A 23,002-nucleotide genomic window follows, 5' to 3' on the forward strand; every position below is an offset into this window, starting at 1 on the left:
TGGAACTTTTAAGCTACATTTTTTATTTGATTATAACTGCAGGTCCTTGGGCACTTTCTAACAGCAACTAGGAAATTTGCTAAATCCTCTTCTTTTCACAGGAGTATGAAAACAAACAGGCAGAAAAGCAAAAAAGCCCAACATTAACACAGGATATTCCCCACCCTATCATAAAAAGATACACTTCCCTTTTTCTAAAATGAGTGTCTAAAAAGCAGATGAACTCTTGCAATACTCCTTGAAGAGCTGAGTAATTACGGAAACATTCTGTTGGCTTAGGAATAAGTAAGTTTCACTAATGAATTTTGTTTTGCACTGAAACTTAAGAGAAAATTTCCTCTCTTCTGGATCTGTACTCTTTTTATAATACCTGTATTTCATGGCATCTAGGAGCAAGCTTGTCAGCTACCACAAAAATCTAGTTCTGAGAAAAAGCCTTATCCCAAATGTTTTCTTAACCTGAAATGTACCAACTATCACTTATGTCATATTCCCACTTCCGTGAAAATTTTGGGAAACAACTTGCTGCATCACACCCACAAAAGTGAGAGCAAAATTGCAAGTGACCACATCGTGCTTCGAAGGGGCTGAAGCAGATGGCATTTGGGGAAGTTTGTAAAAAGAAGACTGTGTAGTAGCACATGGGGAAAAAAAATCAAACCAAACCAACAAAAAAAAAAAAAAAAAAAAAAAGAAAAAAAAAAAAAGCACAGACGACAACTGAATTTGCAGGAGGGATTCTGAAAAGACGAGTTCTGCTAGGGGGTGAATAACTAGCTCTAAGATCAAAAGAACTGCTAACGTAGCTGTTTCCCTTTCGAGAGGATATGAAATAGCAATAGTAGTTGAGTGTGAATCCGATTGTAAAAGGAAAATGACTTTTGACTCAAAAGACGAGATCTTTGGGAGTTTTTGGCCGCGCTGCGGTGCGGTGCGAGGGGGCACGGAGGGTGCGGCAGGGGATGCGGGGGGCACCGGGCTGGCGGCGGGGCAGCAGCGGGTTGCGGGTTGCGGTCCCTGCAGAGGATGTGCGGGCACTGCCAGGGTCCCTCAGCATCGCTGAAGTTCACGGTTCGCGGCAGGGCCACGTCGGGGCTTGGGGAGGCACAGACGGCTCCGGGAGAAGGGAACGCGATGATCTCAGGAGTCTTTTCCAACCTAATTGCATTGATTCTGTGAAGTGTCTCTGTGGTGAGCGTGCGGGAGGAAGCGAAGGGCAGGCAGGGGCGGCGCACGGGGTGAGAAAGGGGTGACAACAGAGGGAGGGCAGCCCGAGCCCGGACCCGGGGCACGCTGCTGCGGCAGCTCAGCTGCCCAGGTGGGGGGGCCGGGCCTCGTCCGCCGCTCCCCGCCCGGCTCGGGTTACCTGGGCGGGCCGTCCCGCAGCTCCGCTCTTCCCGTCTGGCCCGGCCCCCCGACGGGAAGTGGGAGTTGGGAGTCGCGCCGGGCGGCCGGAGCTATGGCTTTCCAGGGAGCTCCTGTGCGGTGCCGGCTCCTCCTCGCCGTGTGCTGGGTGGTGGCCGCGGGCACGGCGGCAGGTAGGAGCGGGAAGGGGGGAAAGGGAAGGCAGGGCAGGGGAGGGGAGCGGGACCGGCTGCGCTCCGTGTCCGGCGGGGCCGGGGCTGGAGCAGCCGCTGCCGGGCTCTGCCGTGCGCAAGCCGGGCGGCTCGGTGCGCACATGGACACCTGTTTAAGTGAAATGCTTTCGTTTTGTAGTAGAAATCGCCCGAAGCGGGTCGGCCGTGTGCGAGGCAGCGCCGGCGCTGCGCCCTGCCCTGCTCTGCCGCTTACCGGGCGGAGGAACGGGGATGGTTTAAATCCGCGCTCCTCTCGCAGTAAGGCAGCGTTCGACAGGGTCGGCAGAAATCTTTTAAGCTCTGCGTTCGGTTCCCGGGACTGTTTCTGCCTTAAAACCCGAAGCAGAAGCCCGCCGCCCTCCTCCCGCTGCGGGAGCGGGTCCGCCGGGTGCGGGAGCCCGGGGCACCCAGAGCCCCCCTCGCCCTGGTCCTCGGCCGCTGCCTTCGCCCTCGCCCTCAGTGTCCCCGCTTCTGGAAGCGCGAGCGTTCAGTTGAAGGAAAGTTGCGTGCGTGCCTGTGAGGGTTTCATAAGGACCCGTGCTCGAAGCTTTATTAGTTCTTTCTCTGCTCGTGTTATCCCAAAACCCAGTTGCAAACTCTAGAGAACTGTTATTTTTCAGCTGGCTACAATTCATATACAATGAAATCAACCTTCAGAAAATGCTGGAGTACAGAATACAAATGTGATGTCTTTTTTATTACTTTAGGACGCTTAGACGGTACTCGAGGCAAGGGATTTGTTAATGTTTCCACATTAGGGCTTTTGGAAATAGTACGTTTTCTATGCTGGGCTGCCTCGGCTAATCTTTGCTGATTACTGCCGTGCTTTGTTTTCTTAGAAGCACCACCGTGGTTTTGCTTTTTAAGAGTGAAATAACAGCTTTCCTATGTTTTGTAGTTGGTCACTGAGTTGTTCTGCTAAAATTGCAGTAGAAATTATAATAACAAAAGTATTGCACTCTATATTTTACACAAAAAAAAGGTATGAGACTTGCCAGCCTATGAATAAAAGCTGAATGTAACATTAAAGCATGAGCTTCAGAATTGTATAGATTAATCGAAAATCTACTAGACTTAAACTTCTTATGCTAATACAATTCATCGATTTATTTATAAGCTTTGAATATTCCCACTTTGTGTCGTCAGAAATCTGCAGACTTAAGCACAATGACTTCAATCAAACTTATTAGAAGAAAATGTTCAGAACTTCAGAATAGCAACCAGGGATGACACTGTAATATTTTTAATGGTTCATGGCTTTTGTAGGTAATTAAGAGTTTGATCACGAAACCATCAGATGCTTGGAGATGTGTAGTCTTGCTGAAAAAATACATACTTATTTTTTAATATGATCAAAAGGACTTAATATTTGCAAATGTAATGTTCCGATGCTGTTCCTAAAACCCGACCTAAGTTTTTTTAGTGGAACAGGTAATAGGCGAAGATGGTCTGACTACATTCGGTTTTCTGAACCTAGAAGTGGAGACTTCTCTGCTCCTGGCATTATCTATAAAACAGAACAAACAAACAAACAAAAATTCTGAAAGTTTTAAGTATTTAAAAAAACTAAGCATATTTGGACTAAATCAGTAAATCTTTGTAATTTTTCTCATTTTTTGTGTGAGCATCCATTATCTGTGCGTACACATGGACACACAGATGGCGATAATGTCTGACCTCTACCATTGCCTGTCCTTTAACTATGCAAAGTCTGAGAAAGCTGCAGGACTTCTATGAGTTTCCGTCAAGCTTTGGCTGCTCTGACTCTCAGGAAATGTAAAATAATGGTGTCATGGACACTTTGAGTGGAATTCTTGCTCAAGGAAGCTCTCTTGCTTTTTCATCTTCCCCCTTCCTTGTACCAACAAAAGGAAATGAGTCTACAGTGTGATCTGGATGGGAAAACTGATCTTGATAGAATTATTCTGCCCTCTTCCTATGTGTTGCTTTAAATGTTGGGATGGGTTGAGCTTGGTTTCCTGGAATGAGCAAGACCAGCAGCACTAGTTGATATCTGTTTGAAGTGTTTGTGAAACTATTGAGTAACAAGGGTGCTCTCTGTCCACAGACAAACGGGTGGTGGTGCCTCAGCAATGGTATCTGTAGGTACCCTGAGAAGGAGTCTCATTGGGCTTCTTGTTTAATACCTTCTCATAGTACATATTAGAGTAGCCCTTTAAAAAAAAATAAATCCACCCTCATTTTCCTGGGGGATTCCCAATTTGTAATTCTTTCCAGAATTGATGTCTGATACAGCTTTACTTTTTCCTGGCAGTTTTCTATTTTCTGTATTTCCCTTCTTTGTTTTCTAATATGACCTTCAAGCTGTATGATGGGGTCTTGAGTAAGTGTTGGCTTGGTGCAGAAGAGTAAAGAAGGGTCAAAGCATAAACAGATTTATCCCAGCAACTCTCTCTGAGTCATGGCTCTGCTTCTGTCTGGCTTTTGGGGAGGTGAAAAAATGTACCTCTGTAGTGTGCCAGCAATAAATTACTACTTGTCCCACGCTGTTTTTGCTCACTGTGCCAGAACATAGCATTAAAAGTTTAATAGGTGAGTAATTGAAAAAGTAACTTGGTTTCCAAGTTGTCCTGTAATGTTCTTGCCTTTGCAGTCTTTGCTTAGATTGGACTAAATTGTGGTTCTAACGTACAGCTGTTGCTTGTAAAATTTAATTGCTTGTCTTTTTAGAGATTTCTCTTTAAAACCTCATTGATGGACAACTTTTGGGTAGAACAAAATATTAATTGCTTAGCAAAATCTATATAGTGTTTTTACTAAAGTTTTGGCATGTGTGATGCAAACTGACAGCAGAAAAAGCCTGAAAAGTCAGACTTATCTTCCCTCCACAAGCATGAGCTCGAGTACCACAGCCACTATGTTGTTGCATGCTGCAGTTTCTTAAAAATTACTTTCCAGTTATTTTGTGCATATTTAAAGTATTGATGGATTGAGGTAACAGGAATACTAAAAACAATCTAATGGGCAGTAGCTTATCTGATAGCAAATACAAGCTGACGAAGTCGAGAAGTTATGTGTGTTCTTTTTTTCGTTGGAAAGTTAAAAGTCAATATTACTAATGGTAAGTGTGGACCAATGGGGTTGTTACGCTGGTAACTCCTTTCTTCTAGGAGCAAAAGTTCTTCCACCTCCATCCAACCTGGACTACTCATTTATCCAAATCTGCACTCTGAACTGGACATGGAACCCCCCACAGAACGTCAGCAGTAGCTGCAACCTGGAGTATTCCAGTGACATCGTCATTAACGAGGTTCCTCAGGACAAAACAGTAAGTACATCACCTCTTTAAATCCTGCTGTGCCCTGGTAAATGTCTTATTGGGATAAAACTATGTGTGTACAAGCATACATATTTATATATAAATATATATAAGTACAGTTTTAATATAGCCTTTAATTCTTGTCATGGGATCAAAACATCAAAAATGAGTCATACCAGTATATGGGATCTTCAGATCAGAAAAATCTGTCTGTGGCTCCCTGATAATTGAAGCCTTGAATACACGCCAGCTGTGGGGTCAGCAGTGCTGCTATTCAGATATGGTTAAAATTTATATGAAGCCTTTTGCAACAGTCCTTTGTTGTTGAGCCCTGCTGTGCTTTTACAGCCTGATGCCTCTTCATGGTGACCGCTGTCTTCTTTCTCACAGCTCCAGGATATCCTGGGCATGAAGTAAGGCTGTGGTTTGGCCAGGTTGAGCAACCTGGTCTATTGGAAGGCAGGAACCCATGGTAGAGAGGTTGGAGCTTGATGGTCTTTAAGGTCCCTTCCAACACAAACTGTTTTATGATTCTGTGGTTTCACAAACAGCTGAGTTGATTTAATGTCACTACTAGAAGGGTGATGTTTCAATTTTGACACCTCTTTCTCTAATGATCTTCATTGGACCTTTACATGAGCCAGTTGAACCTGCTAACTCAGCAGAAACCTATTTACCTTTTCTGATGGGTTCACTAACAAGTAGAAGGTCACCTTGGTTAATGAGCTGAATGAGTTTGTGGAAGGGTCTAATAGATGTTAAGGTCAGCAGCAGTGAAAGAGCTGAGGGACAGCAGTTTCACAGGACAGGATGCACCCGATTGTATCATCTTGCTGTATCTTTTTTGCATTACCGTTCATAGAACCTACTCTGTCTATTGCTGTTTGGTTTATTTGCCCTCTCATTAGTGCCAGTATTTAGTATTTGTTTTTATACACAAGTGGTTACAGCATTCTTTGGTCATAACAAAGATAATGGGTTTGCATCCAGTTTCCAGTTAAGTAAAAGACATCCCCTAGCCCAACAAAAGACGCTCAAGAAAGTGTGTGATAAAAGGCTGAGCCTTTTTCTCACACAAACATGTACTCTGTTCTGCAAATGGGAGCTCATAGACTACTTGGGCTTTATGTGGTGTTGCTGTATTTAATAGCCATTTGTGGGTTTGTTTTGATAACTTTTCCTTTTGCTCCTTAAATCCATGCAAACTCTTCTCATTGCTTTTTGGTTGTGTCTCCAAATGTTTTTTCTTCACAGGAAGATGAAGGTTAGATCTCTAAGCTCCTGTTTATGTAGCTGTAATATAAACATGTTTATTTTGCATTATCCATGAAGACTTGTTCTAGGATCATTTCCCCCCGTGTTATACTTGTTTTTTGATCTCTTTGTAGCCTTTGCTCATGTTTGTAGGCCACAGGAGTAGCAGTAGTTTTCCTTAGTGAGTTCTGAGTGCCCCTGATGAGGAAAAAGCAAAGCCAAGCGATGCTGAGGCTTCCCATGTTGTCAGACGCTGATTTCATGTGGCTTTGAGCTGCAGTCTTTCTGAGGGGCTGTGATGCATTCTTACAGGAATTCCCATGTGTCTGAGATGGTGTGACATATGTTGTGGTTTTCCTCTCCCGATCTAAATGCAGGAATGGAGTAAGAGTCTCTTCCGTGTGACAGACGCGTTCTTGGATGAGGAAATGCGTTTCAAAGTGAGAAGTGAGTGCAAGCATGATAACACCAGTGAGCCCAGTCCGTGGGTGGAGACCTCCCTTCTGCCAAAAGGTAACACAAGCAGTGGCCAGACCTGAGGAGACATGGCTTTTTCTCTGCCATTTTAGCAAAATATCATAGAAATATATCATAGAGAAATACCAGCTACACGGGCCCATTCAATTGATAGGGCTTCAGGAGAATGATTATAAGACATTTAAACACAGCTGGGGTCTCCTGAGGCTTAAAATCTTATGGACAAGCTTGTAAAATTTAAATACTCTCCCAAAATAACGATGTGGTTCCTGTCCCTGCTGTGTGGTGGTTGTGGGATAAGAGATAACTTAGGTTGTGTTAAGCCTGCTGCCTTCATGACTAACACCTAAGTCAGCTTATTTTGTATGATTTTCCTGTACAAGCAAAAGTCCCTAAAGTAACCCTACATTTGCACATGTTGGAGGAAAGAATCTAGCAAATTTAACAACTTGTTGAACAAAAGACTTAAATAATTATAGTAGGGTTCTGTCTTTTTCAAAAGAGATGACTGGGGTATGCAAAGCTGTGCATAGCAAAATGAGTAGAAAAAAAAAGTATTTCTGAAATGCAGAAGTAAGGGGTGCACAGCAAAACTGTTAGGAAACAGACTTTGAGAAAGAATGTATTTTGCTGAATGCTTCAAGTTACGATGTACAGCAAGGACACAGAGCCTCTTGCCTAAAAGTCTGTCTTAACCCGGGAGCATGACTTGATGTGGACGAAAACCACGTGTGGGTGGGAGAATCAGACACCTTATCAAGCCTGTCAGTGCGTCTGCCAAAATGGTTTTCTGGAAAAATCATGGAAGCAGATTATTAGGACAGCATGTACTAAACATGCTGGGGCTTTTTATAAGTCTGTTTGCAGATGAAACTTTTTTCAATACTTCTTGGAATAGCAAAAGCAGTTTCATTTCCCTGTACTCTTAGTTGAACTACCGAGCTTGTATTTTCCCTGAAGTAGCAAAGTACACTGGGGTTTAACACACATTTAATTTTTGGTTCATGGATATGTTGCTACTTGTTAGAAGGAAAAAATATCCAATATGCTGTAATAGGATAATACGGTATAAAGAACCAGTACCATTCAGAAATGCAAGATTGAATATGAAAGACTTTATTCCATAATTGCTCTGCTTGGGAGATATATGGACATCTCTCTTTACAGTTGCTATGCACTTCCTTGTATTTATGTTCTGTAATTTGAGTTTTCCATATGTTGAATTTGAAAGTCTAGAGGTATATGGGTCTCAATTAAAAAGTCAACTTACCCAGTGTTGCTTTTGTCCATATTTAAGACCTACAGGCATTTCCATATTCAGAATACCAAGAAACTAATATTGTATCTGGAGAAGATGAAAATAGTCAGCATTTCATTATAGTTTATGTTGATGGCTGTAATAGCACTAAGCTTTGTTCTAGTTTTCCCTGTAATTGCCAGTTACTTTGACTCCTATTTAAAGTATCTGTCATTTAATAGAATAAAATATTTTCCTGACTCAACACCTTGTCCTTAGCATCAGGTAACTCTGAGTAGTAATTCAGACATGGTGAAAACTGAAATTTACTGCTGTGATTGGCTTGCATTTAGAAGTTACTCTGCTGAGATTTCAGCTATTGCAAGCTATCAACAACTGGAATTCATCATTTGCTGTGCTGAGGCAGCCAGTGTAGTCTGAGAGATAACCAACCCATTTTTGCCTTCCAGACAGTTTCAGTTGTGTAAAGATGGAAAATGGGGGAGAAGAATTTGGCAAAATAAATCTTGGAGAACCTTTCCAACTTGCCTTGTAGGTATTCCAGGTACTGCTGCTGTTGACTTGAGCTGTGTTTGGCACAATTTGGAGTACATGGTTTGTACGTGGCGTCCTGGGGAGAATGTAAGCAGTGATACCAACTATACCTTGTTTTACTGGTTCGTATGAGCTTTTTATTCCCAACTCAGGTGCTTTAGTGCTAATCTTTAGTTTTACATTACACATTCTACTTGTCTACTTCCTCTGTTGCTTTGAAGGTTCCCAGAGCATTGTGTCCAAGTTAGTGTTCAGTCCTATTGAACTCAAGGTTCCAGAGCCTGCTGTGGCCAAGACTTTTTGGGAACTTGATATAACTGTTACATGAAGCACTGTCTTCTTCTGTCACCCATTTTAACATAACTGCTATTGCTTTCTATTTTTATCTAATTGAGCATTTGATTTGAAGAGGGAAGAATTAAGCTAGACCAATATATTAATTGCTTTCTCTGCAGTCTGACAAACATGGACTGTTCAAGTCAGAATCACTCAGTAATGTACATGTCAGCTCATAAACCACTGGGAGATGTTATGAAAGGATTAATAACTCTGAACAGTAGTTTGGTTTGCATCTTCGGTATCTTAAATAACAGATTCACCTCTGAAGTTATGAAGAACATCTTTTTATCATCATCATCATCATCATCATCCCTGCTGGCCAGTGGATTGCCATAAACAGTGTCTTGTTCCAAAGGAGCAGAGTTGTGTGAGCAAACTCTTGGCATCAGTATCTGTACATGCTAATCTATGCATACTTCTGCACCTTGAAAGGGCTTGTGAAATGCCAGATTGCATGAGCTTCTGTAGAAATAGTGAAGTTTTGTTTTTGAAAGCCCTATGTAGTAGTTTTAAATCATGTTTCTGTCTTATTTGAACTAACTACATAAACTTTTTCCTATTCCTCTCCAGTAGCAGTGTCACAGGCTGTTTGATTCAGGAAATTTTGGGAGCAAACAGCAGAAAACTTGATGCTTTAGTTAAATACGGGGGGACTGTTTGTTCTCTCTCTCTCTAGACTGCTGCTCAAAGAAAGAAAGAACAGAACTAATGAGGCATTTAAGATCTGAATTTCTGGGTATATGGATATTTACTGGAATAATACTTTAGATTTGAGCTATATATTTTGAACTTGCCCCTTAATTTTAATGGAAGATGCAGCTGCAGTGACTGCAAAGTGTTTTAATTTGTGCTGCTTAGAAAGAAGAATAATTTTTAGATTTTAAATCCAAAAACTAAAGAAGCACTTTATTTTTAGACTGAAAGATACATTTTCCACAGTGCAGGTGAGGTGGTGGTTTGTTTTGGTTTTGGTTTTCAGAAATGAGTAAAGAACTGCCGGAAAAATTATTACCTAGTTCCATTCTACGTTATTCTTTGATGTCTTCCTCTAAAACACTGTCTTTTCATCTAAAGTGGATGTGAATATAATGATAACTTAGAACAAATGAATCCAGCCAGTACACAGTAATTCCTGCTGAAATGGAGGCATATGAGAGCAGGTTGATGCATCTGCACTGAGCTGCCTGCTCTGAATGCCTCTGCCCTCATCAGCCCCAGGGCAGGGAGGTGGGAAAGGTGAATAAAAAATGGGTCTGTGCTGAAAAGAGGACAGAGGGTTCAGCTTCCCGAGCCTATATATTGAGATATGAAGTAGGAGAATGCCATTCCTTTTGTGCTCCTAAATGAAGCTCTGGTTCACTCTATATCACTTTTAAATAAATAAATTGTTAGGTTTTTGGGGAGGAAAAGCTCCTGGTATATGTTCATTGGGGCTTGGGGAACAAAGAGAAGCAAGGAAAAAGGTTGTCATAGCTTCTCTGTTATTGGAAGTGAATGCTGACATTTTGAAAAGCAAATGCAGGTAAATAGGTGAAACTCGACCATCTCAAGCAAGAGCTGTGGTACCTGAGGCAGAGCTAAAGGGGATTGATCAGCTCATTCTATCACAGAAGTGAAATTCTCTTGACAAGAAATGGTCCAAATTAGTGTGCTTTCTAAATACTTTTTTCCCTTGAAATTGTTTTCCCGTTTGGATAATGTGATCCAGAGCTGACAGCAGGTATTATCTTTGATGCTTTGATATAAAGCAACCCTGCCTCTCTTTCTGCTCAACACTTATAATATTCTTTATAAAGCTTGAGATAAATTAGAGGCTTCTTACTTTGCCCAGCTTTACTTTTCTATATGCTATAGCACAGCTTTAATGCAAGATCAGTCTTTAGAATTTGTAACATGGGTTTAAAACCAAGCCTGTCCCTTGCTGTCCTTTTCTTCTGAAGTTTACAAAAATAATTTTATTCCTATAGGTTTGATGGCTTGAAAAACCCAAAGAAGTGCAGCAACTATTCTACAGACCAAGGAATCTTTGGATGCGTTTTCAGTTTTACCTTTCCAAAAGTCACCAATACTTACCCGACTATAAGTATTTTGATTAGAGATGACTCTGAAGAAATTAGACCTGTGTGTGCAAGTAAAAATCCTACCACCCTTGGTACGTTTAACACCACATCATTAAAAAAAATAATTAAGAAGTTTGGTAGTATATTGCTGTGTTTGAGAAACTTGCACCTGATAAGGTGTGGATGAGACACCATGATTAGATGCTTCCTTCTTCTACTGACCTTTGATTTGAAGTGATACAGACAGGGTTTGGTTTCCGGGGGGGTGGGTGTTAGGGTGGAGGGGTCATTTTCCATTCACTTCTACTCTTATTCTTTAGTTGGATTTATTCTTTTTTTACTTTCTGCTGCTAACTTCTTCCTCTTTCTGTTCCTAAACTGGTAGAAGTGTAATATTCTCCAATACAGGACTTGAACAATTTTTGTAAGCATTGAAATAGACTTTTGAACTAATAGTGCCATTTTGCGTTTCAGTAAAACCTGCTACACCAAGTCAAGTGACATTGTCAAAGATTAATGATAAAATAGATGTAAAATGGAGTGAATCAGAAACCTTTCCAAAAGGCTGTTTGCTTTATGAAGTTAAATATCGCAATAGTGATTTGGACACCGGTCGGATAATTCCAGTAAGTTTTCATTATTAACTTTTTTTTTCCTATGTCTCTTTCGTAATTTGTGTTGATATTTGCAGTAACTCAAATATTTGCTGTTGCAATTGAGCTGTTAATATGCTGCATGTGAATGGGGTGGGTGCATTAGCTGGAAGTGTTGCATGAATGTAAAATTTTTCTCTCGTACAGTCGGTTTCTGTTATCATACAGGTCTTGTGAATCCATCATTTGTTAGGGCAAAACAGTAATGTGTAAGAACAGTCTGATAAAGAAGTATATACTAAACTATCAGGAAATGCACTGTGGTGCCTGTGCCTGTTTGCTTCTCAGCGATATGGGCTTTGGTGTGTTGGTGTTGGGTTTTCCTGTCGTGGTCAGATGTGGTCAGATGGGAGCCTTGTTTTTGAATGGTGGGACCTGATTACTGTATAGGAAAATCAATTGCTGGTGCACACAAGAACACAAAATGTCATACAGAAAAGGGAATAAAAAGACTGAAGATGGAGGGGAAGAAAAGAAGAAGGAGGTGTGCACTCTGAGACACACTGATTTAAATGTACATGTACAAGCACTGGATATACAGCACAGTGTCTGGATATACTTATGCCTGTATCTGTATTGCCAAACAGACTGTACTTTTGATCAGAATGGTAAACAGCATAATAAATGTCAAAGTAAGTGGCAGTCTTCTCTTGTGGAGCATATTTAGTTGTTTAGTCTACCCCAAACCCGAGTGATATCAGCAATCCTCAGGAAACTGGCGTTTTGGGTCAAAAATAAGTGATGTTGATACTATCTAGTCTGTGTGCCTCTCTGTAGAGGCATCACAGAACACTTTGGTATGGTCAAAGTTAGATCAACATTGCTACCCTGACAGAGAGGAAGGCTGTGTAAATCATAGATGTTTTCAGAAGGGGGGGAAAAAAAAAAGATTAAAAAGGCACCATTCCAGACACTGAGTCTTAGTTTAATCATTGATGCCAAGTGCTGCATGATAGATGTAGCAGTGAATGAGATTAAATGTTAGCTTTGGAATCTCTGTTTAAACAGTGTGCTATTTAAGTGCCTCTTTGTCCTTTTTTTAATGAGGTTCAATAGTCATAAAAAGATGTTCTGTCAAAACACTCAGAATACATTATCTGCACAATGCAAATAGGCTTGTTCATGACTGAGAATACACTGGTAATTGAACAGAGCAAATTACCTTTTGTTTTTACCTTAGTCTGAAGAGAATTCTGTGTCGATTTCTGGCATTGATCCCAATAGCAAGTACATCTTCAAAGTGAAAGCAAAGCCAAAGCCCGACTGTTACAGCAGCGAGTTCTATAGTGACTGGAGTGAAGAAAAGAGCATTGGTGAGAGCAGTTGTCCCTGTGTTCTGTTGCACTTTATTCTTCATCTGTAAGGCATCTAATACCTTTTGTCTGCTAAATAAATGGGAGTCAAAGATCATCTTCCTATGTATTTAATTTTGGGTGAAAAGAGGGCAGGAGAGTTCTAGTCCTTCAGCAGCTCTGTCAGTTCCTGCCTGTGCTGCTAGATTTGCCATCTGTGTAGCTGGGCAATGACCCCTTTCCAGTGTGGTCAGCTTTTCAGCTCTGTGTCTTGGTGGTTTGCATTTTCTTGCCAAATATATCTACATTATAATCCCATTTTTGAAAAACAAGTCTGTCCTTGCCTACAGAAGTGATAGTGTATTTGAAAAAGCATTGAATCTATGAACAAATCAGAGAATTAACTTATTTGTTGTCATTATTCCTCAAAAGCCTCTCAAAACACCCCTAAGTTTCTACAATTTTTGTTTTCTAGGTGAGAAGAGGGACTCTACAATCTCTTTGGTTCTAATAATCACTATTCCATTAATAGTAGCAGTATCTACAATAATTCTACTGGTCTATCTGAAAAGGTAAATAACGATCTCCCTCTATTTGCTGCTGTCTTTGTCAAGAGTGAAAGTTATTAAGAATCTGTCTGTGTCAACATTCCTCCTTCCTTTTGGTTTGGGGAGTGAAAATAAGAAATAAGTGCAGTTACACAGAGAATGAAGGCTGGCCAGTGGTGCCAAAGCTGAGCCCACAAATCTTCTTGAGTGTACCCAAATATGATTTTCAAAGGGTGATTTTTAAATTAATGTATCTCTCATCTAAATATTTTCTTTTTAATTTTATGAAGGCTGAAGATATTAATTCTTCCACCAATTCCAGACCCTAGAGAAATTCTTAAGCGCATGTTTGGAGAGCAGAATGAGGATTCCCAGGTTAGTAAGAAGCTGTTGGGCCAACTAATCTATTGAACTGTGATCTCTAGGCTTGCAATTTTCTTTTTCCTACTACCTATGTCTATCTTATAACTAACTATATGTAAGTAAGTATATCATTTGAAGATTAAGTATTTACAATAGTAGGAGTTGTTCAGAAACAATTACCCAAAACTGAGATTTTCCCCCTTTGCATATACTTCTCTAGTTACACGAGTAGAATTGCATTATTCTCTTATTTCAGACTGCTAGCCCGTTAAATGTGTTTCAGGTTGGTTTTCTTTAGGTGAGGGTTTTCTGATTATCAGGATTCTTTTCCTGTGTGGGTTTTGGTTTGAGGTTTTTTGTTTGTTTTTGCAACTCCATTAGACGACTTCTGCTGAACATTCATGTGTTTTTCTGCTAGTTGCTCATATATATGATACCAAATGAAGTTATTCGTATTTGACTTCCAGAAACTTGTATTTTTAGCATTCTCACATTTCTCATAGTCAGTTAGCTTTGAAGTAAACCAGGATGTTTAGCTTCTCATTGGCAGAAGAACAAAACTAGCTATAGCCACTCCAAGCTATGGTGCCTTATTTCGGGAAAAATAAACATAGTACTGATTATGGAAACTTATTTCTAAATAAATGAATCTCAGTAGTCCTTTATAAAACCTCTAAGGGAAGTACACTGAGAAGCCCTAATTTAAGCAGTGTATGTTGTTCTCAAAGATGGGACTCCTGGCCATGAGGGCTGTAACTATGGTGGCTGTTACACTTTGTTGTGCTTTGACAAGTGCACGATTTCTCCGTGTGCTCAGTGAAAACCCTGCTGAGTGTGCACAGCCTCACTTCTCCATCCTCCTGCCTGAGCTTTACCCCTTAGCTATAGTTGGAAGCACTATTAAGGTGGGGACCAACATTCAGTTTCTCCTCTGCAGAGAGAACAACTCTTCTGTCAACCAGGCCTCAGCCATGTCTCCAAAAAGTACAGTTTGTTACCCAGCTACCTTGGCCTTTTCACCATAATATGGGGTATATATTGTGGAACATGAGTCTATCTTATTGGTCTGAAAAAACAACACTCACCATGAGGAAGTGCTGTTAAAAATGTTGTTCCTCTCTTTCAGAGCTATGCAAAGGATGATTCCATGAATGCTTACGACAAGTTAATTATGGAAGAAGAAATTCATTCTTTAATTTTAACAGAAACTTCGGAGACTCCTAATTCTGAAAAAGAAAACAGATGAACTGTGCTTTATCAGTGAAAGAGGAGGAAACTCATTCCTGCTCATACCTCAGGTGACAGTGTAGATGTGAAGAGGCCCATGAGACATTCAGCTCTCACCTCACTGAGTCCTCCTCTGATGCACAGGAGATGCATCACTAACTGTGGCTGTTCTTCCATCTCTCTGATCATCCAAGATCACTCCAGAGGAGCATGTACATAAATCCTGTCACTGCACTGCAGCATCTCCCATTCTGGCTTCAACCAGCTCTGCCCTGTTACTTGTCACTTGCACTTGAGTTTGTGCCTCACAGGAGGCTGTCAGTGCATTTTTTTGGAGCAAGCACTGTGACTTCTCTGAACTATTTGTCTCTGTTTTGCAGTAGGTGAGATAAGGTTCATGTACAGTACATGGCTCATTAGTGCTCCTGCATGGAGCTGCTGCCAGGTGTGGTCCCAGAGCACAGACTGTTTGTGGATGGCCCCGTGTGTGCCCGGGCACTTTCCGGAGGGCACTTAAGGACTGACCTTCTTGTGTTTCTGGTTGATGTGCATCAGCTGTGGCCTGGTCAGATATCTTAAAAGAGGGTGGTTTTTTTCTTTGAAAATGTGTATGAAAAGCCTCTCTGCTTTCCAGCTGGTATTCAGAATATTCATAGAAAAGGCTTAGTATTGTATCCTTTCAGTGACCTGTCCTCAGATGCCTTGCCTTCATGGACTTCTTGGGTTAATTATACTTTGCTTTGAATTATATAGATTTTTTTACCTGTGCTGTGCAGTGGCAGATAACTGTATTGAGTCTCACCAGACTGTGATTCTACTTGGGCCATATTGGCCTGAAAACACGATTTTTGGAAGCAAAGTCATCGTGAGTCTGTCCAGCAGAATTACTAGGATGGATGCTTGAGTCAAAGGAGCTCTGGTCAAATTGACAGCAAGTGTTAACCCACTGAAACTGAAATAATTCAAAGGCTTCAAGACCCATCCTTACTGCCAAGCTGATGCTTTTGGGAGAAGGGGGGATAACAACCTTGGCCTGTTTTCTAAGGGATAAGTTTTATTATTTCTATAGTGATGAGACTGTGATTTGAGCTTCCCCTCTAGGAGCTTAGCAATATAAAACAAGGTGCTGACTGGACTTCTAAAAAAAAAAAAAATTCTTCTATGTTTTACTGCAGCAGGTTGATTTTTTTTTTTTTTTAAGTCATTAATTGTTTTACTTATTTTTTGATGGTTTTGTTTTGAGGGTGCTTTACCCAGCAAAGCTCAACAGGTGTTTTTTGGCACAACTGTGGTGTTTCTCTGCTCTGAATTCCAAGCATTAGTTTCCATCCTGTGCTGCAAGGGTGGTAACAGCACCTTAATTGTGCAGGAGGAAGAAAGTAATGTAATGAGCAGAAAGGGATCTGTGGAAGCCCTTTATGGTTAGTGTTCAGGAATTTCTTGCTCCTCCCAGCTAAGTGCAGACATGTTAATCACTGATATGGTCAGTCTTAGCAGACTGGGAAGAGATCTCCTGATAAGTTTGCTAGGAACAAACTCTATAGCCACTAACCTTTTATAGTTCATCCCTGTTCTCAAACGCCAGTCAAAAATCTGAAACAAAATGCTACATTCTTAGAACATAATGTTCTGTGAGAAGCAGAACAAATGTGCATCCTTTACCCACTTGTGTATGCCCTCCTCAATAAATTCAATTCTTTCCCCAGTCCCTACTGAGCCTCTCAAATATACAGTTTCTTCCACATTCTTACCTACCTTCTGTTAGTGGTAGAAAGGGGAGGAGAAATGTAGCAGAACTAGCAGACTCCATATTAGCATTTAGCTTTTACTTACAGCAAGGCTAAAAAAAAACCCCAACATTCTAAAAATTGATAAATGAGACGAAGTGAGAATAAAGCCTCAGGGATTTGAGTGAGATAAAACTCAGGTTATAAAAAGTCAGTTAGCAGCACTGTGGGAAGTTTCAGAGGTAAAGGAATAGCGTGGGGGAGAGAGTAATTAAATTCCTGTGCCAACTTCATTCCCTCTGCCCTGCAGCATTTATATCATTATAGTGATACAAATATATTTTCAATCTACCTCATCTAGAATGTTGCTCATCACAGACCACTAGACAAACAGAAATGTATGATTTCAATATAAGTAAGCATAACAGTGTAATGTAAAGTTTTGTGGCTTTCAGTATAGCCCTCTAGGAAAATCAGTGCTTTACCCTAAATCCTTTTGACTTTTGTGCTGGTGTTTATGGTAAAACCAAAGTTTATTGTTTCTTAAAAAATCCAAACAAACAAAAAGACCCCAAACAAATTCATAAAGCCAGAGAAGTAGAAAAAAACCCAGATGTAAGCTGTAAGGCCAAAAGGAAGACTTAAATACAAAGGATGGTTTGGATTGCTGTATAGAAAAGTTTTGGATAACTCTCCCAAATAACAGCAGTTGACACACTTCCTAATGGATTAATTTCTTGAGCCTGTGTTTGTGCATGTAAAGCAATTGTCTGAGTGTACTTTCATCTTTAATGTGTATTTTTTAAGGTTAGAGGGGTTTTAGCTTGAATTTTTCCACATTTTGCTATCATTTGTTTGTTCTTCATTGCAGTTACTTGATCTGTAAATTTATTCAAAGAATTTATATTGAAAAACATTCAATAATATTTATTATGTTGTGGCATTTTGTTCTTGGGTTGAGTAGATAAACTAATATAAGAGAGGTGGTGTTTTGATGGGAAACCATGTTCAAGGGTTGCAGAACCCAAAGAAGAAAAACTTGTGTGTTGCTTTGGCCTCTTCCCTCTCAAAAGAGAACTTGAGCCACACAATCAGAGGGGAATACTATAGCCATATTTTTTTGCTGGGATAATGGAACAGAGATGGAGCTGTGAGACTTGTGCTCTCACTCTCAGGGTACTCAAGGCCATACTATGTTCTGACATTGCCATGTTGAGACTTAATAAATGATCAAACTGGAATTTGAGAGTGCTGCAGCCTTCCCAAATATAGCTCCATAGTCCTTGCTAGCTGCTGAAGTCATTGAAAATGCCAGGTTGCTAAACTACTGAAAGCCATTATTACCTAGTTGCTGGGACCCAAATGTGTTTATTTGGCACTTGAACACATTAGTGATGGCTTCCTGAAAAGATTCAGAGAAAGAATACTTTGTTCCCTTCAGTTCAGCAGATCATTCAAAATTAAGACATAACCATGACATGACCATCCAAGACACTCTTTGGATTCCTCTCTCCCAGTCCTCCTGTTTTGGTGGTAATGGTGACCAACAACAAATCACTTGCCGTAAGTGACTTTTTTCTATGTTAATACATTCTGTTAAATAATTTTTCTGTATTTGGCATCCTAGAAAAATTGAACAATTAATTTCTATCTTTTTTTGTTACTTTTAATTTATTTCAATTAAGGAATGCCATGACACAGTTGAACAGCTTTAAAGGGGTCATAAAGGAACAAGTCAAATTGTAAGCCATGGTGTTTCAGCACTTACTGGGTAGAACTATTCACAAGTTGGGCATTTCCATTCACTGGAAATTATTCAATAAGCTTAGTTCTGAGTTGGAACTTCAAATACTCAAAATTTCCCCTGGAAGGAAAATGATTTTTTTAATTAAAAAAAAATAAAGAAAAAAAAGAAATAAAAAAATGCTAACAGAAAAAATTTTTTGGTTTGCAGGGTTTTTCCCTCACCTAAGCAAGAGCAATAGGTAGGTGAAAGCCCAGGTATGGCCAGGACATTACAGGAACCTCCCTCCCTTGTCACTCTACTGCCATGGTCAGGCAGCAGCTGAGATCTGCAGGTCCAGGAATGGGCACAGTGGGGCTGGGAGGAGCAGATCTGTGGGTTATTTAAGATTCATCAAGATGATTCTCAAATACTTAGGTTTTATTCAATATTTGCAAAAAAGTTTTCAGGGGAGCAAGCCCCATGGTTTGCACTGTCAGCTGTAGAAATGCAGCCTTGAAATAATACTGAAAATCCAAATGTAAAACCAGATTAAAATCTCTCTATTTGGATGAGCTTCCTGCAAGCTGTCTTCAGTCATGGTGATAGCAGGAGACTTGAGATAGTTGATGTAACTAAATCCATGCTCTCACCACAGCAAAGCAATGTGGGTTTGGGTGGGTGGCACGGGAGAGACAAACTTTCTCTCAGGTCCGGAAACTCTGCCTCAGTTTTGTAACATCTGAGAGCCTGAAAGCTTGGTGATGACTCTTGGGGGGTTTTTGTGCAGCTGTTTTTTCCCCCCTCTCTTTTTTTCCAGTTATATTGGTTAGGTTAATGAAATCCTTTCTCTTTGCTTTTAGACCTTGTAGAAGCATCCTTTTGACAGCTGTTCTCTAATTATTGCCAAGTAGTGTTCTGAAGGTAATAATTCAGTGGGGAAAACTGTAAACTAGGCAGTGTATTCTAGTAATAGTCTCTGTTCCTTGTTTTGCTTTTGCCAAGTACTGCAATTATTTTGATGACTCTTGCACAAAGCATCTACAAAGAGAGTCTTTCCAGTTAACCAGTGCTTCCAGTAATCATACTCTTTGCTTAATACATCAGTTCTCCTCTATTTAATTTAGCTCAAACTGCTAAAATGGACTTGGCTAAGTGCATGATGAAATTAAAAGCTTACTGAGAAAGAGGTTTTGTTAAGCTCAGGCACTGCCATTTCTTGGAACTTGGGCAAAATTTACAAATTTAGATCAAGTGTTAGGGGCAGGAGTTAAGCTAATGCTCTAAAATTAGAGCTGCCTCTTCATCTTCTGTGCTGAAAAAAAAAAAAAGGAAAAAAAAACCCCAAACCTCCAAACCCAAATAGGTATGTTTTCCATGTTATTAACAAAATGGTGTGTGCAATAGGCAACCTTTCTTATTGATATACTGAAATTGCTATCAGCAATTTCTGTCTGTTTTCTCCTCTGAAGCACTAGAACTTAAGGCACTTAGCAATGTCATTGCTGCTTCTTAACCAGTTTTCTTGTAGCAATAGGAACAAAATCCACTGATTTTTTTTTTCTTTTTTTTTTTTTTTTAACAGCAAGAGATCACCAAAATTAGCTTGTTTTGCCTCTTGGAGCCTTTCTCCCTCCTGCACTTCAAAGCCTCTTAGCCTCACTAGTTTCTTTCCTTCACACAAAATGTCAGTGTGGAAACTTCAAAAATGCCAGCTAGGTACTCTTAAAAGGTGTGAAATTGCTCAGTCCTTCAAATGTCAAAATCAGCTACAAGGAAAGCTGTTCATGGTATGGCTATTTAGTTTTAATGTCACACCCTGTCATGTTCTAGGAGAACATTCATCTGTAGACACTGACAAGAACAAGATGAATGGGTCTTAACAAAACGTGTCTATCTGCTTGTAGATAAGGGGAATAAGAACCAATCAGCAAAGAGAAGGATTTTGGGGAGTTCAGCTAGCCTGGACTAGATGCTTCTTTACCGAGGTTATGCTGAACTTCTCAACTCTTCAGGCTTAATGAGGGTTATACATATTAACTTCTATGCCCAGAGTGGGTTTAGAGCTAATTTTAGTGGTCATACATTATGTGTAACGGGGGGGAACACACTTGTACCTCCCAATTACCTCAGGCAATGGGGAAGGGGAGAGGGTGGTATGCAGCTGGGAAGTTGGGATAAAAGTGAGGCTGTATCCCCTCGTCAAACTGAGAAAGTTTTCATTGGGCATTGCCTTAGTGACCTTTCTCCCTTTACCTGGATAAAGCTAGAAAAAAAGGTAAAACCAAAAAGGCTCTTCTGTCTCCTTTGTGGACACTAACCTCCAGCAACGTGACTTTTCCTCACAATACCCTTCAGTACCTTGGCAGGTACTAAGGCAGAGCAATTAGTTGACATTTTTTCACAGCTGACTTTCATAGCACTTTTCTTGCATTCAGACTTTGTGACTTGTTTTCCTAGGAGGTAGAAAAGCTGGCAACATCCCAGGCAGAGAAAAGGGCATCTGCCTTTCTGTACATGGGACTTCAAGGACGGTGTTTGAGCTTGGTTTGGAGCAAAAACCCTGTTTCCAAATCCTTGGAAACACTGAGTCATTTCGTTTTGTGTGTAATACTAATTCTTTTGTTTATGAGCTGTATGTAAAATAGTATTGATCATCTGTTTATTAAAGCTTCCTTATAAAGAAGGAAGATTTATTAGGGCGCCTGCTGCTGTTTTCTTCTGCTGAGTGGTGCCAAGGCAGAGCATTCTTGGTGTAGATTTGTCCAACTTGTAAAAAAAACTCTAAGTGAAAGTGTCTCCCAAATGTTCTGTCTCACTGCTGTTTCCTCCTTAACTCAAAAACTTCCCCACAAACTGACCTGAATTGATTTTGCTGCAAATTGAGTTGCCTTCCCCTCTGTCCTCCCCCTAATCAGGGAACACAGTGGTTCAACATCTGGTTTGCACTCTGCTCACGCTGTCCTGAGTTCTGTTCCTGCTCTCTTCTGCTTTGGAGAAAAAAAATCAAAACTGAACATTTCAGTCTTATCTCCTAAGTTATGTTTTCTAAATCATTAATCATTGCTATTGGTCTTCTGTAGAGCTGAGAGTGTTGCTCTCTAAGCCAGGCTGCATCATCCCCAAGCCAGCAGAACAATTACCTTGTTTGTCTCTTGGTCCTCTTTCCCCAACTTCCAGCAGAACTAGTAGCTGCTACTTTCTTGGCAACAGCTCATTGTATAGCTGCTCCTTGGTTTGTGGCTTTCTATGATTTCTGATTTTTTTCAGTAACACTGCTGCCCTGTCAGCTACTCCTTACTGCAAAATTGCTTTCTCCTGCCTAAGAGCAATGCTTTTGACAATTTTATTGGATTGTATTTTTGTGTTACTCTGCCAATTTGGAAAACTAGTGCAATTTTTTATACTCTAATTGTGTTTTTGAACATCCTTGTAATCATTCCTCCTTGGGTATAATCCACAGAGGGTCATTTTTCAGGTGAGCAAATTGTTAAAATGCTGAATAAAGCTGCTAACCTGACACATTCCTGCAAAGCAGCAGCGTTTGCTGTCTTGCTGGGTGATCAAGTGCTCTTTAAGACTTTTTTTTTTTTTCAGATAGCTGCATACCCATCTCAGTGATTAATTTGTATTTCCTCAAGCTGATTAGAAGGATGTTGCCTCATATGTTAGGTCTGTCCTAAAGGGAAACTGGACTTGTTTGGTACAAGCTGTTCTTGATGGTTGGTAAAAACCCAAGGAAGGGATTAAAAAACAAAACTGTTTACTTTGGTCCAGAGTTACTCTAGGGAGAAAAGTTGGGCAAATGGGCCAATAATTCCTTGGATGCTTCCTTTCTGAGGACAACATGATGTTTGTCCTTCAGTTTTTAAAGACTTCTCCTGTTTTTTACAGACCTCAAAGAAAACTGCCCACATTTCAGGTTGCATGAAGTGTTTAGATTGTTACATGCTGCAAGATTAATAAGGACCTGTCCACCTGAAGTCATCCACTTTAGCTGATTGTTCTCCAGCCTGTTTGTCTGAATGTATTTGCTTGGAGCTTGTTCTGATCTTTCCTATGTAGTCTTGAGCCTGCACTTCGTCTTCCTTTAGCCTGCAGGGTATCCAAAGGCTGTCTTCCAGTCTGTTCTGTCCCCTGTCAGTCAAGACTTGGTTTAGCCTGTTGCCTTCATGTCCTCAGCCATGTCACAAGCCTCGGTTCAAGGCCCTATTCCCAGTGGGGTGAGGGCTGGAGGGCAAAGAAAGAGCAGGGCTTGGAGCAAATAAAAGTCATCAGCACTCATTGAGATAGTGACCACAGATTACAGCAGACAGAACAGCCTGGCCAGGCTTTTCCTTTGTCCTCATTTCTCTACCAAATATGGTACAAGTGCCTGGTGGGGCTGAGGGGAGGCAGAGCCCTGCTAGTGTGCTCCTCAGCCCATTTCCAACATGCAGCTTTCCCCTGCCCAGAGTGCTCTCAAAGGTGGTTCAATGTCACTCCTAAATAGTTCACTACCTTGTTCCTGTTTTTCTGCAGAAGTCAAACAGCACAGTGTTGAAAGCCATGAGAAGCTGCAATTGGTGGCACATATTTTGACAGAACCTCAGCCATCTCCACATGACTGTGGAGAAGATTCTTGGAAAAGTGAAACAACTTTCAAGAAGCAAAAGGAAAAGGGAAAGAAATGGAAAGAAACGATCCAAGA

General features: G+C 40.6%; 1 protein-coding gene and 1 long non-coding RNA gene across 2 annotated transcripts; one reads left to right on the forward strand and one right to left on the reverse strand.

Moving 5' to 3' along the window:
* The first annotated feature begins 1,421 nt into the window (after positions 1–1,421).
* IL13RA1 (interleukin 13 receptor subunit alpha 1) lies at positions 1,422–16,036 on the forward strand. The gene is made up of 10 exons (XM_027746567.2): positions 1,422–1,538; positions 4,709–4,866; positions 6,489–6,624; positions 8,382–8,502; positions 10,687–10,871; positions 11,254–11,405; positions 12,613–12,745; positions 13,200–13,296; positions 13,563–13,647; positions 14,762–16,036. The coding sequence occupies exons 1-10, from the start codon at positions 1,460–1,462 to the stop codon at positions 14,879–14,881; spliced, it is 1,266 nt and encodes a 421-aa protein (XP_027602368.1). The 5' UTR covers positions 1,422–1,459; the 3' UTR covers positions 14,882–16,036.
* LOC120324565 lies at positions 2,782–21,270 on the reverse strand. The gene is made up of 5 exons (XR_005565973.1): positions 21,174–21,270; positions 18,358–18,453; positions 14,721–14,861; positions 12,608–12,722; positions 2,782–3,084 (listed from the first exon to the last, which is right to left on the reverse strand). It is a non-coding gene; the product is annotated as an uncharacterized LOC120324565 (long non-coding RNA).
* Between the last annotated feature and the right edge of the window lie 1,732 nt (positions 21,271–23,002).

The sequence above is a fragment of the Pipra filicauda genome, unplaced genomic scaffold (genome assembly GCF_003945595.2).
Source record: "Pipra filicauda isolate LSUMZ 115617 unplaced genomic scaffold, ASM394559v2 scaffold58_size5111680_pilon, whole genome shotgun sequence".
In the NCBI taxonomy this organism is placed as follows: Eukaryota; Metazoa; Chordata; class Aves; order Passeriformes; family Pipridae; genus Pipra; species Pipra filicauda.

What these genes read in the sequence shown, in the direction of transcription:
- IL13RA1 (XM_027746567.2), top strand. Translation starts at nt 1,460, where the DNA reads ATGGCTTTCCAGGGAGCTCCTGTGCGGTGCCGGCTCCTCCTCGCCGTG. An exon ending in GACCTCCCTTCTGCCAAAAG is followed by an intron (nt 6,625 to 8,381) that starts GTAACACAAGCA and finishes CTTGCCTTGTAG; the next exon opens with GTATTCCAGGTACTGCTGCT. An exon ending in AACTATACCTTGTTTTACTG is followed by an intron (nt 8,503 to 10,686) that starts GTTCGTATGAGC and finishes TTATTCCTATAG; the next exon opens with GTTTGATGGCTTGAAAAACC.